Below are 19,533 nucleotides of genomic sequence, written 5' to 3' on the forward strand. Positions count from 1 at the left end.
ATAGGCACCTGAAAGATAGGTGTGGCAACGTTCAACATCACCACTCCGCTGTTACTTTTTTTAATCTAGCCCATATATATATTACACAAAAAACTATGTTTAAACATTACAAAGGTTGCCAAGTCCAAGCACTCAAAAGTTAGGAAATGCCTAAATCTGCACAATCTTAATTCACCTCCCTCCCTTGTATGTCTGAATTACGATACAGTCTTTACCTACATGCTCAAATACGATTTTTTTCTACCGGAGCTTGACAAATCCAGTGCACAGAATGACAGTGCTTTCTAAATGAGCATCTATTCAATATTTTCTTTTCTCCTCCTTGTTCAATGTGCAGACCCACATCTTGTTTACTGCACTCTAGCCAAACCTTGTTCTGAAAAAAGAACTATTAATTTCTTCATGAGCTTTTCTGTGGTTCTCATCGCTATAGTCTCAGAGGGCTTCACATATATGAATGAATTTATTTTCACAACATCCCTGTCAGGTGAGGGGGTGTTATCCCCATTGTATAGATGGGGGACTGAGGCACAGAAAGATTGTCAAAAGCTCAGATGTCAAGTCCTTCCTCCAAAGCATGGAGGCACTAGAGCTTTTCAAAAAAAATGTTACATGGGCAAAATAATGTATTTGTCACTAGCCTTGTTCTTGTAAAAGGCTGACATGATTTGGCTGAATTTTTCCAAAAAATTTTCAGTCAGAAGCAGACAGCCAGCTTGGAAAATTTCAGCCCAAACAGTTAAAGTTTAGCAAAGTTATAAGCAACTGAAAATAGGGTCTTATAATGAGAAGAGTCAGGCAACCTTGATTGGAAGTGGCGCTACCAGCTCTGTCTATTATAAAATCTAAATTACACACTTTCTGTGACACAGCATTGTGTTGTTTTGCCTCTGAACATTATGTTTGCTTACTGCTTTATTTTTTATTGCATGTTTCCTTTGGAAGACAAGAGAAGCATTGTGGCAGCAGTGTGCCATCCAGATCACTCATGCTATTCAGTACGTAGTGGAGTTTGCAAAGCGGATAACAGGCTTCATGGAGCTCTGTCAAAATGATCAAATTCTACTCCTTAAATCAGGTGAGTGGTTTAGTCAGTCATTCTCTCTTCAAATAACCTTACTTCTCCCCATCACAACCTTCCCTCCCACACATGTAAACCCTACCTGATCTTCTGCATTAATAACATTCATGTCTTCAGATCCCATTCCCTCTAAAGTCAATTATGCTTTTCATTTACAGAAAAACTTTCTGTTAATTGCAGAAGCCACAATCCCCAGTTTGACATATAGTGTAAGGTATTATTGAGTTGAACTGGCTGAATTACCAAACTGCTGCCCCTAAAACCGCCACTTGATTTTAGTGAATCAAATCCATCTAACTGGGCCCTGCCTCTCTGGTTAACTCTAATCATTTTAATGATGCTACAGCAATACCGATAATCTTATGTCAGTACTTAGTAAGAGAAATCCCTGCTAGCAATAATTAATACTGGAGTGAGCATGGTTGGATTGTGGCAGCATGCATTGTCACCGTTGTGTGTGTGTGCATTGCGGTGTGGGGGGGGAAGGGGTAGTTTTTCTGTCATGTCACACAGCAATTCCTGCCCTTCTTTCAGAATAATCATTTTAAGATGCACTCTGATAACATTTAGTTGTTAGGAATTGTGACCTTGCAATAACTCCATGTCACTCAGTAGGACAAAATGGTATTATCAAACAAGCTGCTACTGGTTATTAACTGCATTACCCTGTACTATCCTGGTCCCTGGATCTGGCAGAGGCTGGGATGTAGCATGAGGCAGTTTCTTTGAGCTAGAGAAGTGCTTTGTGTCTTTCAATAGAGAACTCTCAGGCAATTCTGAAAGAGATAGTGTGATCCAGTCTTTGCTCAGAAGGATGTGGCTGTAATATGGGACCAAGATGCAAACTGCAGAAAAATAAGAGGACCTGTAGGACTCCAACAGGAATACAGAAGATCCCCTGGAAAAGAAGGATCTTGGCATGAGAATAATTAATAATATCATTATTAACATTCCAGCTTCTGAATTAAACAACCTTACTCATTTGGCTGGTAAAGCAAAAGAAACAGTAGCGCTTCAAAAAAAGGTTCAATGACATTTGGACATAAAATGTATTGTAAGAGAACCCCAATTAGCTGCAGAGTGTATAAACGGCTAAGGTTTTACTGCCCCTCATGCTGCTAATATTGAGCAAAGCTAGCCAGAATTCTGGGATTTTTCCCACAGTTTCCTATAAAAATCCCCCTTTGAATTTTTCCTGTGAGGAAATTCTGGTTTCCCTGTGGTAGAGTTTAAAAATGTGACAAAGTGTTATTCTTCCCATCACATTCCACACCCTCTGACTGTTTCCCCTCTTTTTCCATTATGAGAAAAAGGGGGAAACCTACATTTCACATTTTCTTACAGTTTTCCAACTGAACACATCATGGAAACAGTGTGGAAAAATGAGGGGGGGGGACTTTTTACATTTAAAAGTAGAACTTCCACTTTCAAGCTAATTTACTCTCAGAAAACACTTTGTTACAGTTTTCAAACTAGCAAACATTGGAAAACTATCAGAAAGTGTGAAAACCCCCATAATAGTTTTTCTAAATGGAAAAACTTAAAAAATTGCAGAAAAAAATTGGAGTATTTTCCTAATTTTTTTCTTTTCATAGAAACATTTGGGGATACTTTTTCAAAACCTTTCATTGTAAAAAAAAATTAATGAAACCCTTTAAAAAACAATTTTTAATCAGAAAATGTTTGACCAGCTCTACTACTGAAATTAGGGATAGGCTGGCAATTTGCACAGTCCTTAGCAAAAGTGGAGCCCTAAATTTCAAGGAAATGGGCCAGGATCGTGAATTGCTTCCCTCTCTGGTCAGTCCCATAGGCAGAGATTGGAGGGTAAGTTGTCTCCTAATTGGATCCCACAGCCACAGAGGATATCTCGCTGTTTTGTGAGTAACCAATTCAGCCGGCCCCAAGGATCATCAAATGTGTAGGTTGTGTTGTGTTTGGGTGTGATTCATGATGGCGAGAGATGCTGCAACACTCCATATTGCAGCACCTAACTTTTAGGTACAGCTGGGCAAATAAATGGATTTTTCAGTTCGCTGACATTTCTGAAAATCAAAAAAATAAAAAAATTGTGAAAAATATCAGTGCATCAAAAAATTCTATTTCAGGTCAAATGAAACAAAATCTGAAAATGGAAGAAGAAGGGATTTTAACAACCACTGGGCTATGTTATATTATGGGGTAGGGCTCTCTAAATCTCTCCTGTTGAAGTTGATTAACTGTTTACAAATAATTAAATATGAACTGGCATTGCAGGAATGGAGCCTGGGAATCAAAGTGGAACAGCTTCAACAAGAGAGACTGAGAGAGGCCTGTTCCACAATATCCCATAGCCCTGGGGTGAGGGCATTTTTTCTGGGAGATGGGAAACCCAAGTTCAAATCCCTGCGCCACACTAGGTAGAGGGGGAAATTGAACCTGGGTCTCCAGTGCCCCCGGGGAGGGCTAAAGATGATAAGGAGGGGGCACAACATCCTCCTTCTGCTGTTTTGTGTGAGTTTCAACATGCTCTGAGCTCGTCTACCAGATCGATACCCAGATAGGTGGGGGAATACCTAGGTTATTAATCCCATCTGGGGTTTAGGCATGAGTTAGACACCAAACTGCTGTGCAGTGTCAGGGTTTAGGCAGGTGTGCACATGCCCCGCTGCTGACATTTAGGCACCTAGGGGACTTCAGTAGTGGAAACTTAGGCACCTAGGCCCAGATCTACAAAGCTATTTAGGCTCCTAACTTCTATTGAAACCAGTGGAAGTTAGAAACCTGAATACCTCTGTGGATCTGGGCTTTAGGGATTTTAGGCACCTACAGGGTTAGTGGGCTGCTGAGCAGGGTGTTGTGAATGCCAGTGACACATAATATTGGATTTAGGTGCTTAAGCTCCCTGTAAATCCCGCCATTTGTGCCCAAGGTTGTTTCTGTTCATTGGTATTTTGCTAAGAAACTTTTTTGAAATTTAATACATTCTGCTTTCAAAAGTGCCTTGAAACATCCCAGGAACGAAGCGTGTGTAGTTTTCATACTCTTTCCTTGTCCAACAGGCTGCTTGGAAGTGGTTTTGGTGAGAATGTGCCGTGCCTTCAACCCACTCAACAACACTGTTCTGTTTGAAGGAAAGTATGGAGGAATGCAAATGTTCAAAGCTTTGGGTAGGTTTGCCTTTTTTATTTTCAGCCATTACAATGAGCCAAATTCTGGAGTGAGAGGGAGATGTACCTTTCTAAATGTAACCACCCTCCCAACAAAAAGTCATTAGCAGCTTTTGAATCCTTTACTTTTAGCACTGAAGAACAGGGAACTGCCATTTAAGCTAACAAAGTAACTCCATTAGCTGCTAGCAGTAGCAGGCTGTTTTCCTCTAGTAGAAAAGGAGCAATGGGAGGTTTGCAAGATACACTTTGGCAGTGTGTCACATAAGGACTGAGTAAAATATGAATGAAGATTTCAGAATTTGGCCTATAATGATCCCAACCTCATTTGTGCTTGACATTTGCACTGGTGCGTAATATCAGCTAAAAGAATAGTTTCAAAATTGAAACCTGTGTGGAATGAAGGTGAATGTTGCAGAAGGGGTAAGTGGATGAAGTCTATTTTTGGCCTGCTGGCTTAGGTAGATGGATGGATGCATGGATCCCACAAAGGTCATGAGGGGGCACCAAGGGGTTATCCAGAATACTCTGAACCTTGAGAAAAATTCAGGCGCAGCTCAGGTTCATTCTGATTTGTTTGGTAGAGCAACTGTTTCATTCATCAGTATATGTAACATGCTTGATGACTGCTACCTTGCTCATAGTGTTACCTTATAAATGATGTCAGTGTTCTGGTTGTGAGAATAATTAACCTGTTAACCATTCAGCAATCAGGACCAAAGCCAATGAAGGTTTCAATATTGGTAGTATTTAGTATATATTTAGCTCATTGCTTATATATACATCATATATAAACATTCCATGTATGTTTAGGTGATTGTCTTTGTCCCATAGCATGTTTTTCTCCAAACTTCTAAGAAGGCTATTTTATATTGCTAACTGATGGGATGCTGTAGGAGATGACTGTTCTGTATTAGTCAGATTCCTTTTGTAGATGTCATTTTAGTTTCAAAAACAAGATTTTCTTTCATAACGAGAGAGAAAATTCTTGGCTAACATCTCTGAATGACATTGCAAAAGACATTTTTTTTCTTGATTTTTCTTTGGAGTTTTCAGAGACAGAGTGTTTCACACTTTTTACTGGGGTTCACTGAAAGTTTTAGTGATATGCAACTTCAAATGCTACTTTTTAAAATAGCCTCACTTTCCATGCGAGTGCAAATTCAGCAGTCAATTAAAGCGTTCGCCTAACCAGAACACTTGCTCACTCACTTGCACTCTTTCTTTCTCTCACTCAGACACGCGTGCACACACACACACACACACTCTTGACATCAAAACAAGCAGCTTTTCAAGGCATTCTAAAGAGCTGATAAATTTCTAGCATTGACTTTGTTCTCTGTGATCTGTAGGTTCTGATGATCTGGTGAATGAAGCGTTTGACTTTGCAAAGAATTTATGTTCCTTACAGCTGACTGAGGAAGAGATTGCATTGTTTTCATCTGCTGTTCTGATATCACCAGGTAGTTATCTCCAAGTATTTTGATGAATCCTCTTTTTCACTGCACCCTTGTTCTTTTTTTTTTTTGCCAGCTGTTGTTCCTACTCAAACTGGCACATTAAGTAATTGAAGAATTGTCTGGATTATTCTCAAACGTTTTCTTTAATACATTATATCGACAGCAGTTAACCTACTGGAAATAGGCTCAGAAAAAAAATGGCTACACCAGCCTAAAGATCCACAGGTAGGCAGATTTATGACCTGCCTGTTATCCAAAACATTCTGGCCAGCTGTTCAGAACCTGAATTGAATGATAGAAAAATAACTGGCTGGATCTGAGCCAAGTATTGTCTCTTCAACATTTAACAGCACCGTCATGAGATGAAGGAAGAAAAATAGGAACACTAGAAAGAGATAGGGAGGCCAGATTGTGTGTGATAGGCATAGGTACCGATTGCAAGTGGGGCAGAACAGCATTTCCCCAGGTGGACCTCTGGGAGATATTGTGCCTCAGGGAAGCATATTCCTTCTTGAATTCCAGGACGCACAGGGCCTCAGCTCCTTCCTTCCCACTCTGAGGCAGCAGGCACTCTCATGGTTGGCACAAGGGAGCACACTCTGCCTTTGGTAGAGTATAGGGACGGCAGTGACTGTGACTGGCTTCTCATGTGGGATGGGAGCAAGCAGGGCAAGGGCCTTCCCCATACTGCGCACCTGTACAAGGGCCAGTCAGAAATACGTTTATTGTCATGGGAATATGCTCATTTGCACGAAATACCCATAGTTACACATATGTGTTTGAAAACACACTGGCTGCATGAATGTTGATGGAAAAGCAGAAAAAAAAGGGGTTGGACCATAGGTGATTGGATCTGATCACAAGCTGAATCTAGTGGACAAGTTCACAATTCGGTGTGGGATTTTTACAAAGTACCTTAGGGAAAAGCACGTGTCCACTGAAAGTTAATGGGTATTGTGCGCCTAACTCCTTCACACAAATTTCCCCTACACACACACACAAAATTCACACAATTCTGCTCCTGGTCTCCTCTAGGTTGCTCTGCCCTTTGTCACATCTGTGGAGGAGATTAATTTAGATAAAATTAGACCAGCACAGATGGTGTCAACACGCTTGATATCTTCATAATAACATGTGCTGCAAGGATTCTGGTCCTTGTTATTTCTACAGGAGATTTTGTGTTCTGTAACAGTTTGCTCAGTGTTGGAAGGGATGATCCAGTGAGTACTTCCTGTAGGTTAGTACCTTTAGCTTCTTAGATGGAGTCACTGGATGCAAAGCTGTTTTTCCAGGATGTTTTCTTGGTGGGAAAGTTCCTCAGCCACAGGAGAAAGGACAGCAGCAGAGCTGTGAGCAGAATCATACTTCTCCAACCGAGCTTTGTTTTATATTACAAAACCTTCACAATGTGCAGAGGTGGAATCCCTGTGTCTTTGTATTTAAATCTTCATTGAGTTGTGTTCCAATTTGATGTCTTACAACAATGACTTGGAAATATAGGATCTGATCCAAGGAATATTTAAATCAATGGGAAACTTTCCATTCACTTCAGTTGGCTTTGGATTAGGCTAGTACAGCACATCCATAGAAAAGATGTGACAAATGCAGTAGTTGAATGTGTTTGGGAGTTAGAGAAACTTCAGTGAAATCAAATTTCTACCCAGTGTTATGCCTCAGACAATACAGGAAGGAAGGAAGAGCAAATTACTGCTTCAGCCAGCCAGCAAGATCTGGTAACAAAACACTACCGATAATTCTAAGACTATGGCACCTGCTTTAGGCCTGATCCAAACCCCGCTGAAGTAATGGAAAGATTCCCATTAACTTTAGTTGCTTTTGATGCAGCCTTTTATGAGATGTGCTAAACTGCAGGTACATAGATATCAAAATACTGATTCATCCCTGTGGTCCTCTAAATACCTCATAGTTTGGAAAGTACCAAATGTTTCTACTTGGTACTAGTATTTGCTGTCGACTGAGAATCCCTTGCTCATTTCTACTTTTTCTAAACCATTTGTGGATGCATTTAGTGCTCAGAAAAGTGAGTGACTCAGCCCTGACTTTGAGACAATTAAACTCCAGGCAAGTGTTCTGAAAGCTTCCCCATTAACTTTGCTAATGCATTCAGTCCTGCTATACAACAGCCCTACTACAGTACTCAAGTGCTGTGCCTCTCTGGACCAGAAATGGCTGGGTATAGCAAGCTGTTTGGGAGCTGTGTCCTTTAGATAAACAGGAGCAACTACCAAACTCATATTCACTGTGCTCCAACTAGGAATTTCAGCCTGCTCTTCAGAAACACGAAATTAGTTACTGTAATATCCCATCAGTCTACCTTTCATCTCCTGAATGGGTCTTTCCTACACACACAGACATAAAGACACTTGCAATCAATTTTTCTCTCCCACATCACAAAGAAACAAATCTCAAAGTGAATAGTATGTGCCACTTCTTTCTGCAGTGTGTGTGTTTATGTATGGGGAGGGGTGATATAACAGACAGATGGGTTGAAACACCATGTACAACTATGACAAACATTTTCTTTGTCATGAACTTAACAACTGTTATGCTTTATGCGTAACAGCCCTAATTTGCAGTATTAGACACCGAAATGTAATTCACAAAGACTGTACCAACAATGCTGATTCATTTTTAAACCCATGCTTATTATTGAGAGAGAAATCCTTAGGGAATATCCCTCTGTGATAAATCTGTTTTCCTCCAGTCTGCCACACTGGGCCTTGGTTTAAATCCACTAGAGTGCATGTTTTTATGACAGCATAAAATTTAGCACTTACTATATGAAGTCTGAATATTATTTATGTTCACTTAGGCAGGTGTTATGTAAGCTCTTAGCTAATCTTGTTACTGCTGCTACTGCTGTTACCGAATCCAGTTGCTTACCTTATGTGAACAAGATTCTTTATCTTTCTAACAAGGTTCCTTTCTCTGAGCATCTGTTCAGTGTCTGGAGATCTCAGCTCTGTCTCTTTTCAGCAAGGGCTCAGACTAGTGTGTTCCAAACAGCAATATTTTTATGCTACACCCTTTTCATGCACTTCTCCTCACACAGGGCCTGACAAAATGATAGTATCCTGTTAATTATATGTTGAAACATCACAATTATCTGGCCTGTATGATAAATTATATTAATGGTTAGTTTACAATAATCCAATCGGTGCCATTACTTCACTTCTGTCTCTAATTTAAAAAAAATAAGCATCTGAATGGGGGAAGGGCTCTTCTGTACCTCCTGGCTCTTCCTGTAAAATTCATCTTCTGCACTAAGATAGCGTTTTCATTTCCTGATGGAAACCCAAAAACTATTACTAAGATCCAGTCTGAATAGACAGAGAGAGAGAGATTTGCAGCATGATAACAAAAAAAGTTTACTGGGAGAGTAAATGCATTGTATTAATGGACTCAGAATTGAATCAAGATCTGCTGCCCCACTTGCCATATGGTTGTTTCAGGAAACCATGAGTTGGGAGAATATAGATCCTCATCTTTCACTGAAATCAGGGGGAGTTTTGCCTTTGACTTCAGTACAAGCAAGATAGGTTCCAAGCAGCTATTTCTGTAGACATATTCTCCCAGATAATTTAGAGTTTATTTTAGCTGCTGCCATTTTTTAAATAATTGCACTTCAAGATGTTGCAACAAAAAAAATCATCTAAAGTATTAAGAAATTCTTTTCGAGGATACAATTTCTGTTCATTCAGACTTAAATGTTGGTCTCAAAATGTTAGCCCAGTTGAGACTCTAGTTTATTTAATTTTTAATTTTTAAATTGTTATATTTTATTACTGTCAAAGTGGTGTGACCACTTTGATCAGTTTGTTTATTCTTTCTGTACTCAATAGATGCTCAGATAGCATTACTTGTATTTCACCTGTGAGATATGAAATAGAGAAATATGAACTAGAAAACAACAGAGAATAAATGAATTGCTTGGACCTTGTTTAATTTTTTTGCAGGAGTTTGTCCATTTTGTCACATCTTTCTCTCTTTTGTCCTTTTTTTAAAGTCCACATAGTCAAGTTCAAACATGTAAAGGCAGTGCATTGGTAGCAAGTACGTACTTCATGTCCATGACTTGAACTCTCAGGTGATCTTATAATAGTTCATAATATTCTGACTCTGAAATCATGTGTTAATAGCATAGCAGTCCCTCAGCATAATGCAATTACACCTCTACCCCAATATAACACGACCCAATATAACACGAATTCTGAGGTTTTTCACCTTCCTCTGCAGCATGGGGCATGGGTCACTTGCTGGAGGATTCTCTGCAGCTTGAGGTCTTCAAACCACGATTTGAGGACTTCAATAACTCAGACATAGGTTAGGGGGTTGTTACAGGAGTGGATGGGTGAGATTCTGTGGCCTGCATTGTGCAGGAGGTCAGACTAGATGATCATAATGATCCCTTCTGACCTTAAAGTCTATGAGTCTATAACACGGTAAAGCAGCACTCCGGGGGGGCTGCTGCACACTCCGGTGGATCAAAGCAAGTTTGATATAACGTGGTTTTACCTATAATGTGGTAAGATTTTTTGGCTCCTGAGGACAGCTTTATATCGGGGTAGAGGTGTATTATTAACCCTTGTCAGCGTGGTATGTGGTGCCTATGTGTGGATGAGCCTTCTTTCCTTGTTCTTGTTGGCTTTAGCCCTTGTCTTACTTCTTTGTCAGATCGAGCCTGGCTAATAGAACCAAGAAAGGTCCAGAAACTTCAGGAAAAGATTTATTTTGCACTTCAACATGTGATTCAGAAGAACCATCTTGATGATGAGACCTTGGCAAAGGTAGATCTTTTGAACATGCTAGTTCGTGACTATATTAACGGAACAAGTGTTCCTAAGATTCAGGAGTGTTGCCAACATGTACATAGCAATTCTATTATTAACGCTTCTTATATATTTGATAACCAAAGTAAGGCTTTGATAGAGGATGATTTCAAAGTGGAGGAACAGCAATAGTGCTGCCAAAGGTGAAGTGGCAATTTAGTCATTACCAGATTATCTAATGCAGTATTCAAAATGTAATCTTTTTTTTTAAAGAATTCACTGAGAATGAGAGTCAGAAGACTCTGGAAGATATTAATATAAGAATTCAGAAAGCAAGCTCAGTCTTAATATATTTCCCCACTGAATAAGGGTAAGAAAGAAAGTGTTACCATTTTATAATATTTTGTTTCAGTTGTTCGACTGAGGGGGTAATAAATTCTGGGATTTGTATTCACATAAGGGGAACATAGCATTGAGTTATCCGTGACAGTTCACAGCCATAGATCATCCTGAATAAATCTGGTATTTATTCTTTATTCTATTGGCCAAACTATTTTGCTTCTGAGTTGCTGTAATTGTAATTGTTTAAAAGAGAAATAAAATTGTAAGACTTGAAGTGAGATGGTCCCTTCCAGATTTCAGTAGAACCAAGACAATAGCTTTATCAATTGGGTTGCTAAGGCTTCTTACTGAAATGCTCCTATACACATATCTGCTAACAGCGGGGGAAGGTGTAGGCACATTGTTCTAGAAAATCAAATGGAGAGTGCATAGCGCATCTGGCCCTCTGCTTTTTTCATGTCCACTGTAAGGATCACAAGGATACTTATTTTGTAATTTTTAGAGATTTAATATCTGTCAAATATATGTACTACTGTAAAAAAGATATTGAAACTCGTCAGAAAAGCAAGGCCTAATACTGAAGTCCCGGTAAATAAATAAATAAAACAAAATACATAAATAAATAAATAACCATTAATTTCAGTCAAAGTTTTGCCAAAGGAAGGACTATGAAATGTGTGGCATGCATTACATGAACTGTAAATTCAGAGGAAATTGAGACATTTTAATTAGGTAGGCTCCTCATGTAACTGCACAAAAATCTGCTGCTAGACCAAAAATATGTTATTTTCCACAGGAAATTCTATAGGTTTATGTAGTGGTATTTTGATTCAGTTAACAGCAGCATGCTATATGCTTAGTTTTTCTAGGGAAAAGAAAGGGAGTTATTTCTATTCTTATAGCCTTCTTTTTCACTCTAACCACTAGTGGTTTTATTTGGTGCTATTATGGGAATGAGACTTCATTAAGGGCCACCTCCAATATGCAGCCCTATTTCTTAAATGGCTACTTTAAAGTAACACTAAGGTTTCTAGGACAATTGTGTTTGGCCTTTAATTAAAAACCAGTTTCTTCTAGGCAATTTAATATTGCCAGTTGGAGTGGTCATTTTGAACAGGTTTCGCTATTCTCAGTTACTCTTCCACCCAGCAGGATGCTACCTCTGTTCATTCTGGAAACCCTGCTTTCTCCTAAACACTTTCTTACTCTTTTTTTCCCCTTACAGTTAGTAGCCAAGATACCAACCATTACTGCACTTTGCAACTTGCATGGAGAGAAACTGCAGGTATTTAAGCAATCTCATCCAGATATAGTGAATACACTGTTTCCTCCGTTATACAAGGAGCTTTTCAATCCAGACTCTACCACGGGCTGCAAGTGAAGGGGAAGATAGAATTGTCACATAGTCCTGGAATGCATCACTGTAAAGACAAAAGAAATGTTTTCATGAAGACTTATTGAAAATGTCACTACTGCAACACTAGGAATGTCCTGCACTTAATAGAATTATTTTTCACCGCTACAGTTTGAAGAATGTAAATATGCACCTCTGAGTGGGGCTCTTTTATTCTTGTCTTTCTTTTACTTCTTTTTTTTTAACTGACCATAAATATACAAATATAGGACACTGGGTGTTACCTTTTTTATTTTATTTTATTGGGGTATGTTTTGGGAGACAACTGTTCATAGAATTTTATTGTAGATATAAATGAGAATAGAGCGGTACTTTGCAGTATTACTCTTGCTGTTTATTGTTCAAATATAATTTAAGAAAATTCCACTTATTACACTTGCCTATTTCTATGTTTTTAGATAGTTTAATGCATGTGGAAATTTATAGCTGTCTTGGAAATTGTTGTGCATATATGAAATATACATATGTATATGTACTATAGACATATATATATATGTAGTATATGCACATGCTGTAGCTTAAAAATCCCATGCCTACTTTCAAAGGATGCTCAGTCAGGCTCTCCTGCAGTTTTTACTCTCCATGTCATGTATTAGATTTATGTTGGGCAATCAGGATTTTGCTCTGTGAGGCAGAGTTAAATCCTCACTCACCAATGTATAACGAAAGGATGGTATCGCTTCTGAGAAACTTGTCATATAGTGTGTATATGCAGTATGCGGTCTGTAAATCAAACATTAAGATTGTATCAATGATGCAAAAGCCTTGTCTGGATGGTTCAAATGGACAGAGGAAAAGTTATTTGGAATTTTCTCCCTGTTACGGGAATAAAGCGTATATAAAAATGAACATAGCATGCCAGTAAAGTACCTAAACCACAGAGTCAAAATGTAAATTATCCCAAATAGAACATTTTTGTGAATCAGCCAAACATTATATTTTATTAGCACTTCTTAGAGAAATAGATACAGGGCCCATCTTGCTCCCATTGACTTCAGTTGAACCAGGAGCAGGCCCAAAATATAGCTTTGAAGAGTAAAAATGTGACGTGGTGATGGTGGTGCGGGTGATGATGACAGTGACACTCTGTCGCCAGCTAAGTCACTGTAAGCTGTTGGATGACAATGGAGGGTTTCCATTTCATAAAAATATATTGCTCAGGTGCTACTATTAGAGGTTCAGGATAGGCAAGTGAGGGGATGTGATTATTTTTTGCAGATTTGAATTAAAAATAGAGATAGGCCTGAGTAGCAGCATTCAAATGCAAATGTGAATTGGTCCCAGATCGTTCTCTCAAACCTGAGAGTGTTCAGATCCATGGTTTGTTTTCATGTCTGTCTCTTTGTGCTGCAGATACTGGGCAGAGGAGAGTGGGAGGATACCACAAGCTGAAAAAACAGTAAAGAAGAATGTGTTTGTCTCTCCCAGATCCACACACAATAGACCTTCCACACAGGGCTGCCTGGGGGGGGGGGCAAGTGGGGCTATTTGCCCCGGGCCCTGCAGGGGCCCCCATGAGAATATAGTATTCTATAATATTGTAACTTTTTTTTATGGAAGGGGCCCCCGAAATTGCTTTGCCCCAGGCCCCCTGAATCCTCTGGGATTCAGCTTCCCCCATAGCACAACCCCTACTGTCCCCTTATCCTGTGGAGGCTTTGCCATAAGTTCAGGGACCTGAGTGTGGATAGCTGGCAAAGAGGGAGAATTCTGAGGATGGGGGCCACAGTGAGATGAATTTCCCTCCCCATTCTCCCACCTCCAAACCACATAGAAATTAATACAGCCTGAGTCATTCAGCACAGTGGAACTACCCTATAAAGGGATTTCCGCAGCCTGCATGGAAAGCCCTGTCCGCGGGGCCGGTGCAAACCATTAGGCAACCTAGGTGGTCACCTAGGGCGCTAACATTTGGGGGGCGGCGGCCGCCCTGGTTGTCATCGGTATTTCAGCGGCGGGACGGTCCGCTGCCTCTGTCGGGGGCGCCATTTCGCAGGTGGGACCTTCTGCCGCCTAGGGCGCCAAAAAAGCTGGCAGCGCTCCTGCCTGTCCGTATGGCTCCACAGTGGAACTGTGTTGATAGGGAGCTGGAGGAGACACCCTGAGATTCCACAGCTGATGTGGAAGTGCATGGTTTCCACATGGGTAGCCCTGAGCCTCCGGCCCATTTCCAGGGGTCTGCAGGGTTCTGATCTGAATCTCCTTCTCCTCCTTCCTCAGGGACCAAACCCCACATCTTATCAAAGAATCCATAGGAAACTCTGATAAGGGAATTTTGTGGAGTTTCCTTTCCCCCACTGGCCACTCTTCTGTTTCTTTGGCTTGGGAGGGGCCTATCTGGGCAAAGTTAATAATTGTTTGCCTCTCATGCTCATTTTCTTTAGTAATCACAGACAAGACACAACAGCAATAATTTTTTAAGCCTCTATTATGCATGTAACCTATAGTTTTATACTAGATCATTTTTTCTACAAGCCAGTTTCTAATCTCAAAAAATCTGCAGCTGAAGTAGTTCTGCTGGGAAAGGATTTGTTGTAAACCTGATTGTGTTTGCAAAATTACTTTGTACTGTACATCCATTTCTGAAATAACTTGTTTTCCAAACCAGGGCCATGTCCCCTGATATCTACTAATTGCACCAAAAATGTCCTCAGTTAAAATAAAAAAAATAAAATTTGCACTTCTAGAGCAACTTCCATCTCAATACAACTTACAAATACTGATTTAACCCTACAATACACGTGTATGGTGAGGAATGTATGTATATCCCCATTTTACAAAGGAGGAAAGTGAAGCACAAGAAGACTAAGGGCCTGACCCTGTACCTCCAAAGTAAGTGAGAGTTTTACTTGACTTCATCTGGAGCAGAATTTAGAGCCAATGTGTGACTTGCTCAAGGCCATGCAGGACATCTGTGGTAGAATGATGAATAGAACCCCAATTCCATTCTCCTGCCTCATATTATTATTATCTAAAGCCTTGATTATCCAAATTTACTCAGTGCCCCCCATGACAGACAGACAATCAAGGTATGCAAATACATTACAGTAAGAACAAATAAATGTGAATACAGCTAAAAATAAAACTGCTCACCAGGTCAGGTTGTAGCAGCTCAGAAGAGTATATTTATAGTTATACATGGTTACTCCCTTGCTTGTTTTTTTTAAGCACAAGAACAAAAACATATAGTTGAAAACCCTCAAAGTGTTTGTTTCAGTGTTGTGGTGACCAGACATAATAAATTTAGCCCGCCCTCCAGACCCATAGAGAAAATGATTACATATAATTGTCCTTTTTGGGGAGTTAATAATGAGGCTTTGTTATGTGGGTAGATAAGAACAGTACTTCATTATGCTGTGTTGCTTCCTGAAAAGTTTTCCATTCCTTTCCTTTCATAAAATAAAATGTCTATCTTTGGGAATTTTACCTCTTGCACTCTAGTCAAGTTAACTGGATGTAGACACAAAAGATATTACTTAGCATTTAGATAGTGCTTTTCATCATCAAAGTACTTACTTAACCCTCAGCCAATTAAACCTTTCAACACTCCTCATGCATAAGGATTATTGTACCTATTTTAAAATGGTGAAACTCAGGCAAATAAATTAAGAACCTTGCCAAAGGCTACAGAAGAAGCAGTGTCCAAACTGGGATTAGAAAACAGAGATTTTTTTTCTTAGACCACTTCTAATGTGCACTGCTGCCTCTCTGCATTAAGATGGGTATAACGGTGGTGTTTAAAAATTGCTGATTCACAGAACCTTGATCACCATTAAAAAGGCAACAGTTATCAACAGTTACCACTATAATTTATTCAATTTATTCATTGCAAATTATATTTGTTGTGAATTTAGCATCCCACTTTTTTATTGCTTTTGAATAATTTGCACATACACCCTGATTTTTTTCCAATTTATTTGTTAGTATTCACTGAATACTTAATACAAACAAATTTAGATACAACTTGTTTGCAAACTTTGACTAGTTGCTAATTGCTGTTCATTAGCTGTGGCGTGAGACTGGTAATTTAAGTAAAATGGTATTGTTCCTGCTCCTTAACTGGATGACTAAAATTTATAAAACCCAGAGAACAATGACTCTAGTGCAAATTTTTGGATGATGATTCATTTGTGCTAAAATTTGAAAAAATTGAGGTTTGATAACTTTTTCATGATTAGATGACAACCATCTTAAGAACAATGTGAGCTCCACACTTAATAGCAAATGGAACATAGTTTTTATTTATTTTATTTCAGAAAATATTTGTGCATCATTTTATATATTGTTAGTATCTCTAGTTACTCCACAGTTGTATCAAAGACAGCAAAGGTTAACTCCCTACAATTCGACTATGTCATATTTCAGCCAGTTAATTGCTGATACATATAGACTTTTTTAATGGAAGCACTTTAAATTAGACTGATTTTCAATGACTGATTAATCCCAATGCTTTAACAAAAAAAGAAAACTTTAAAAAAATTATACCTGCTCCTCCATTTCTAGTATTGTACTCAGATAATTCAGCCACATTGAACCAAATTATCCGCACCGTCTGAACAGACAGATGTAGATGGCTTGTTACACTACTACAGAGACTTAATTTTGGTGCAAATGTCACTCCTGTTAGTTCTTTGTGTAAAGAATTAATTCCAAGAGTCATATTTCCTTTTAATGGGAAAATTACTTTACTGATTGCTAGGAAAACAGGGTAATAGAAGTCACTCAATTAAACCAAGCAGTTTCCAAATACAATGTATGTTTTGATTGGCTTGTGATTGGCAGCATTTAGGGTCTGATTCTGCAATTTGTCGAGCTCCCTTAGCTCCAGTTATAGATAATGAAATTTGAGGTCCCTCAGCACCTCCCAGGAGGTATTTGGCACCTGATAAAATCAAAGGCCTCAGAGTTTGGAGCTCCCATTTGAGCTTTGTGGAATGCATGTCAAATGTTGCCTTCATACTTGTTTTAATGTTTTTACTTTGTGGTTCCCATTGTTAATTTCAGCTCCATTGCACATGGGATAATTTATTTCCTCCACTTCACCTTGGCTGTTTAGTTGGGGCCAATTTATATCTTTAGGGAGGATGAAAAGTTTAGTGCCCAAGGCAGGTTTTACAAATTGATTGTTTTTTGTTTGTTTGTTTATGTTCAGGGTAGGTAGCCTGCAATAGTGTGAGTTTTTCTTTGGGTTACTTTGGTTTGTTCCCCCTCCCATTCCCCATTATGACATTTACACAGAAAAGGGGGCAAATACTGTTCCTTGTGAACAGTTGTGTAAATAAACTGTGTAGAGAAGTGGTCTGCAAAGGCTGGGGAAAGGAACATTCCCCTTGCCACCTTCCACCTCCACTCCAAGTTGTGGAATGATAGTACAGCTGATTTCTGGAGGCTACTGTAGCCTCAGATGTGCTGCAGCCCCTGAGGCTTGGAAGGTGTTCTGGCTGGTAGATCTGCATAATCACAGATGCACAGGTCCTGGCCCCTGCCCCCCAAATCTCTCCTGTGCTAGTGTGGACCTGTACAACATGTCACAAAGGGTGTTCAGTCTACCTACATCTTCCCCCAACACTACCCTTCCCCAGGCAGCCTATCTCCATTGGTTGTGCTGCATTCAGAATCACACAAACCCCTTGCTTGGACTGGAGGGTTTGGCCATATTGTTATACAATATTAGGCATTCCTGAAATATCACTGATTAATGAGATGAGAATGAAACATGACACCGTCATTTTGGTCCAAGCACATCCTGTAAAAATATCGGTGTTGAAATTGAAACCCAAGACAAAAATAGCTTCCTTTTCCCTGACACTAACAAAATACACTATCTATTCTTAACATTACCCAGCACTTTCTGCCTCCACTGTAAGGACTACCTATTGCCTCTGACATCCTGTAGAAACAGTGGATCAGAGTATCAGTCCTCTTCTTTCCTTTAAAGTTTCACACTTTGTAAATGACAATCACTGCTCGATGCAGATGTTGCACTGTATGCCACTCAGGGATGTTTCATTATTAAAAATAAATATAATGGTAATAATAAGGAAAAGAATGTTAGAGGCTTTGAAGGGCACACATTTAGATGCCCAAATGAGAGATCCAGACAAGGCTTTCAAGCCAATGATTAGAAACGACATTGGTTAGAAACTGAATTCACTGTCATTGTTGCCTCAGCTCAGTGCAGTACCTTTTTCACTTATTGTTTCACATTCAGTACAATATTTCTGAGCAATTAATTCATGTTTTCAAATGTCCCCACAGAATCAGAATGTAAATTAGCTCTGTATGATTTACTGAATTTAGACTATTGACAAAAGAAAGTTTGATTTAAAGGTACTGAGGTAAGGTACCATTAATGTGGGCTATATTCAGAATGGCTGGAGGCATGTAGGATGAAGGACTAGGACACAGAATAAATGATAACACATTGGTAGTAACAGCCACCATTTTGCTGACTGGCCATATGGAGAAATAATCACTGACAGCAAGCAATAGAAAAGAAAGAGATTAACTACTCTCCTTTCCTTTTGTGGATGTATCAGATCATCAAATCCAGTTCCCATCCGGGCCACTAAACCAACTCTTCTCCTAGCATATACCCATGTCCTTCTGAGCTTATGCTCATCTCTGGCTGAGACACTGCATTTTTTACTACTCCACCAGAGGCATGATATTCCTATATTCCAACTACACTAGAATTGGGAGACTATGCTCCTCCTCCCTAGTCCTACTCCTCGATGCCTTAACCAGGCCCCTACTTCATCTGTTTACAAGAACTGCCTTGCCCTTCGAGTGCAGGGAACTTGAAAACACACACGCACACATGCACACACACGCACAGTCAATTCCCTCCAGGTCCCTGACCTAGCTAAGCTGTTCCTATCCTCTGACCATGATAAGATCACATCACTTCTCCCAAGTTGGTTGGGGTGGGGGCAGCTAGGATCCTTTCTACCTCTGTGTCCCCCATATAGGGAGGGTGAGTGGGAAACCTCACATCAAGAGTTGGAAGGGAGAGACTAAGGCCTGTGCTACCAGTGGTTTAAAGCTATTGATCTATCTAGCCAAGTTCTTATACTGGTAGCCATCGCTTGAGTTTAGGCTATTCAATTTTCTGGGCTACTTCGAGCCTGTCATAAAGGTTATGGAGATCCACAGGTACTGCATCAGCATATCAGAAGGCAGAGCCTCCTGACTAATGAGAGAGGTCCCTACCTCAAACATGACTGGGACAGTTAAGATCTGTGAAGTGACTCGCCCACTTTTGGAATCTGCTTAAAACTAATTCACCCCACAAAAG

General features: G+C 39.6%; 1 protein-coding gene across 3 annotated transcripts in view; it reads left to right on the forward strand.

The window, feature by feature from the left end:
• Window positions 1–12,447, forward strand: part of RORB (RAR related orphan receptor B) — a 193,408-nt gene extending 180,961 nt beyond the window's left edge. For all 3 annotated transcript variants that reach the window (XM_045020891.1, XM_045020892.1, XM_045020890.1), the window contains 5 exons: window positions 946–1,078; window positions 4,123–4,230; window positions 5,583–5,693; window positions 10,386–10,498; window positions 12,048–12,447. In XM_045020891.1, the coding sequence (XP_044876826.1) occupies window positions 946–1,078; window positions 4,123–4,230; window positions 5,583–5,693; window positions 10,386–10,498; window positions 12,048–12,203 (621 nt within the window). In that variant the 3' untranslated portion in view covers window positions 12,204–12,447. The remainder of the gene's footprint in view (window positions 1–945; window positions 1,079–4,122; window positions 4,231–5,582; window positions 5,694–10,385; window positions 10,499–12,047) is intronic.
• The last annotated feature ends 7,086 nt before the right edge of the window (window positions 12,448–19,533 follow it).

This window comes from Mauremys mutica, chromosome 6 (genome assembly GCF_020497125.1).
Source record: "Mauremys mutica isolate MM-2020 ecotype Southern chromosome 6, ASM2049712v1, whole genome shotgun sequence".
NCBI lineage: Eukaryota > Metazoa > Chordata > Testudines > Geoemydidae > Mauremys > Mauremys mutica.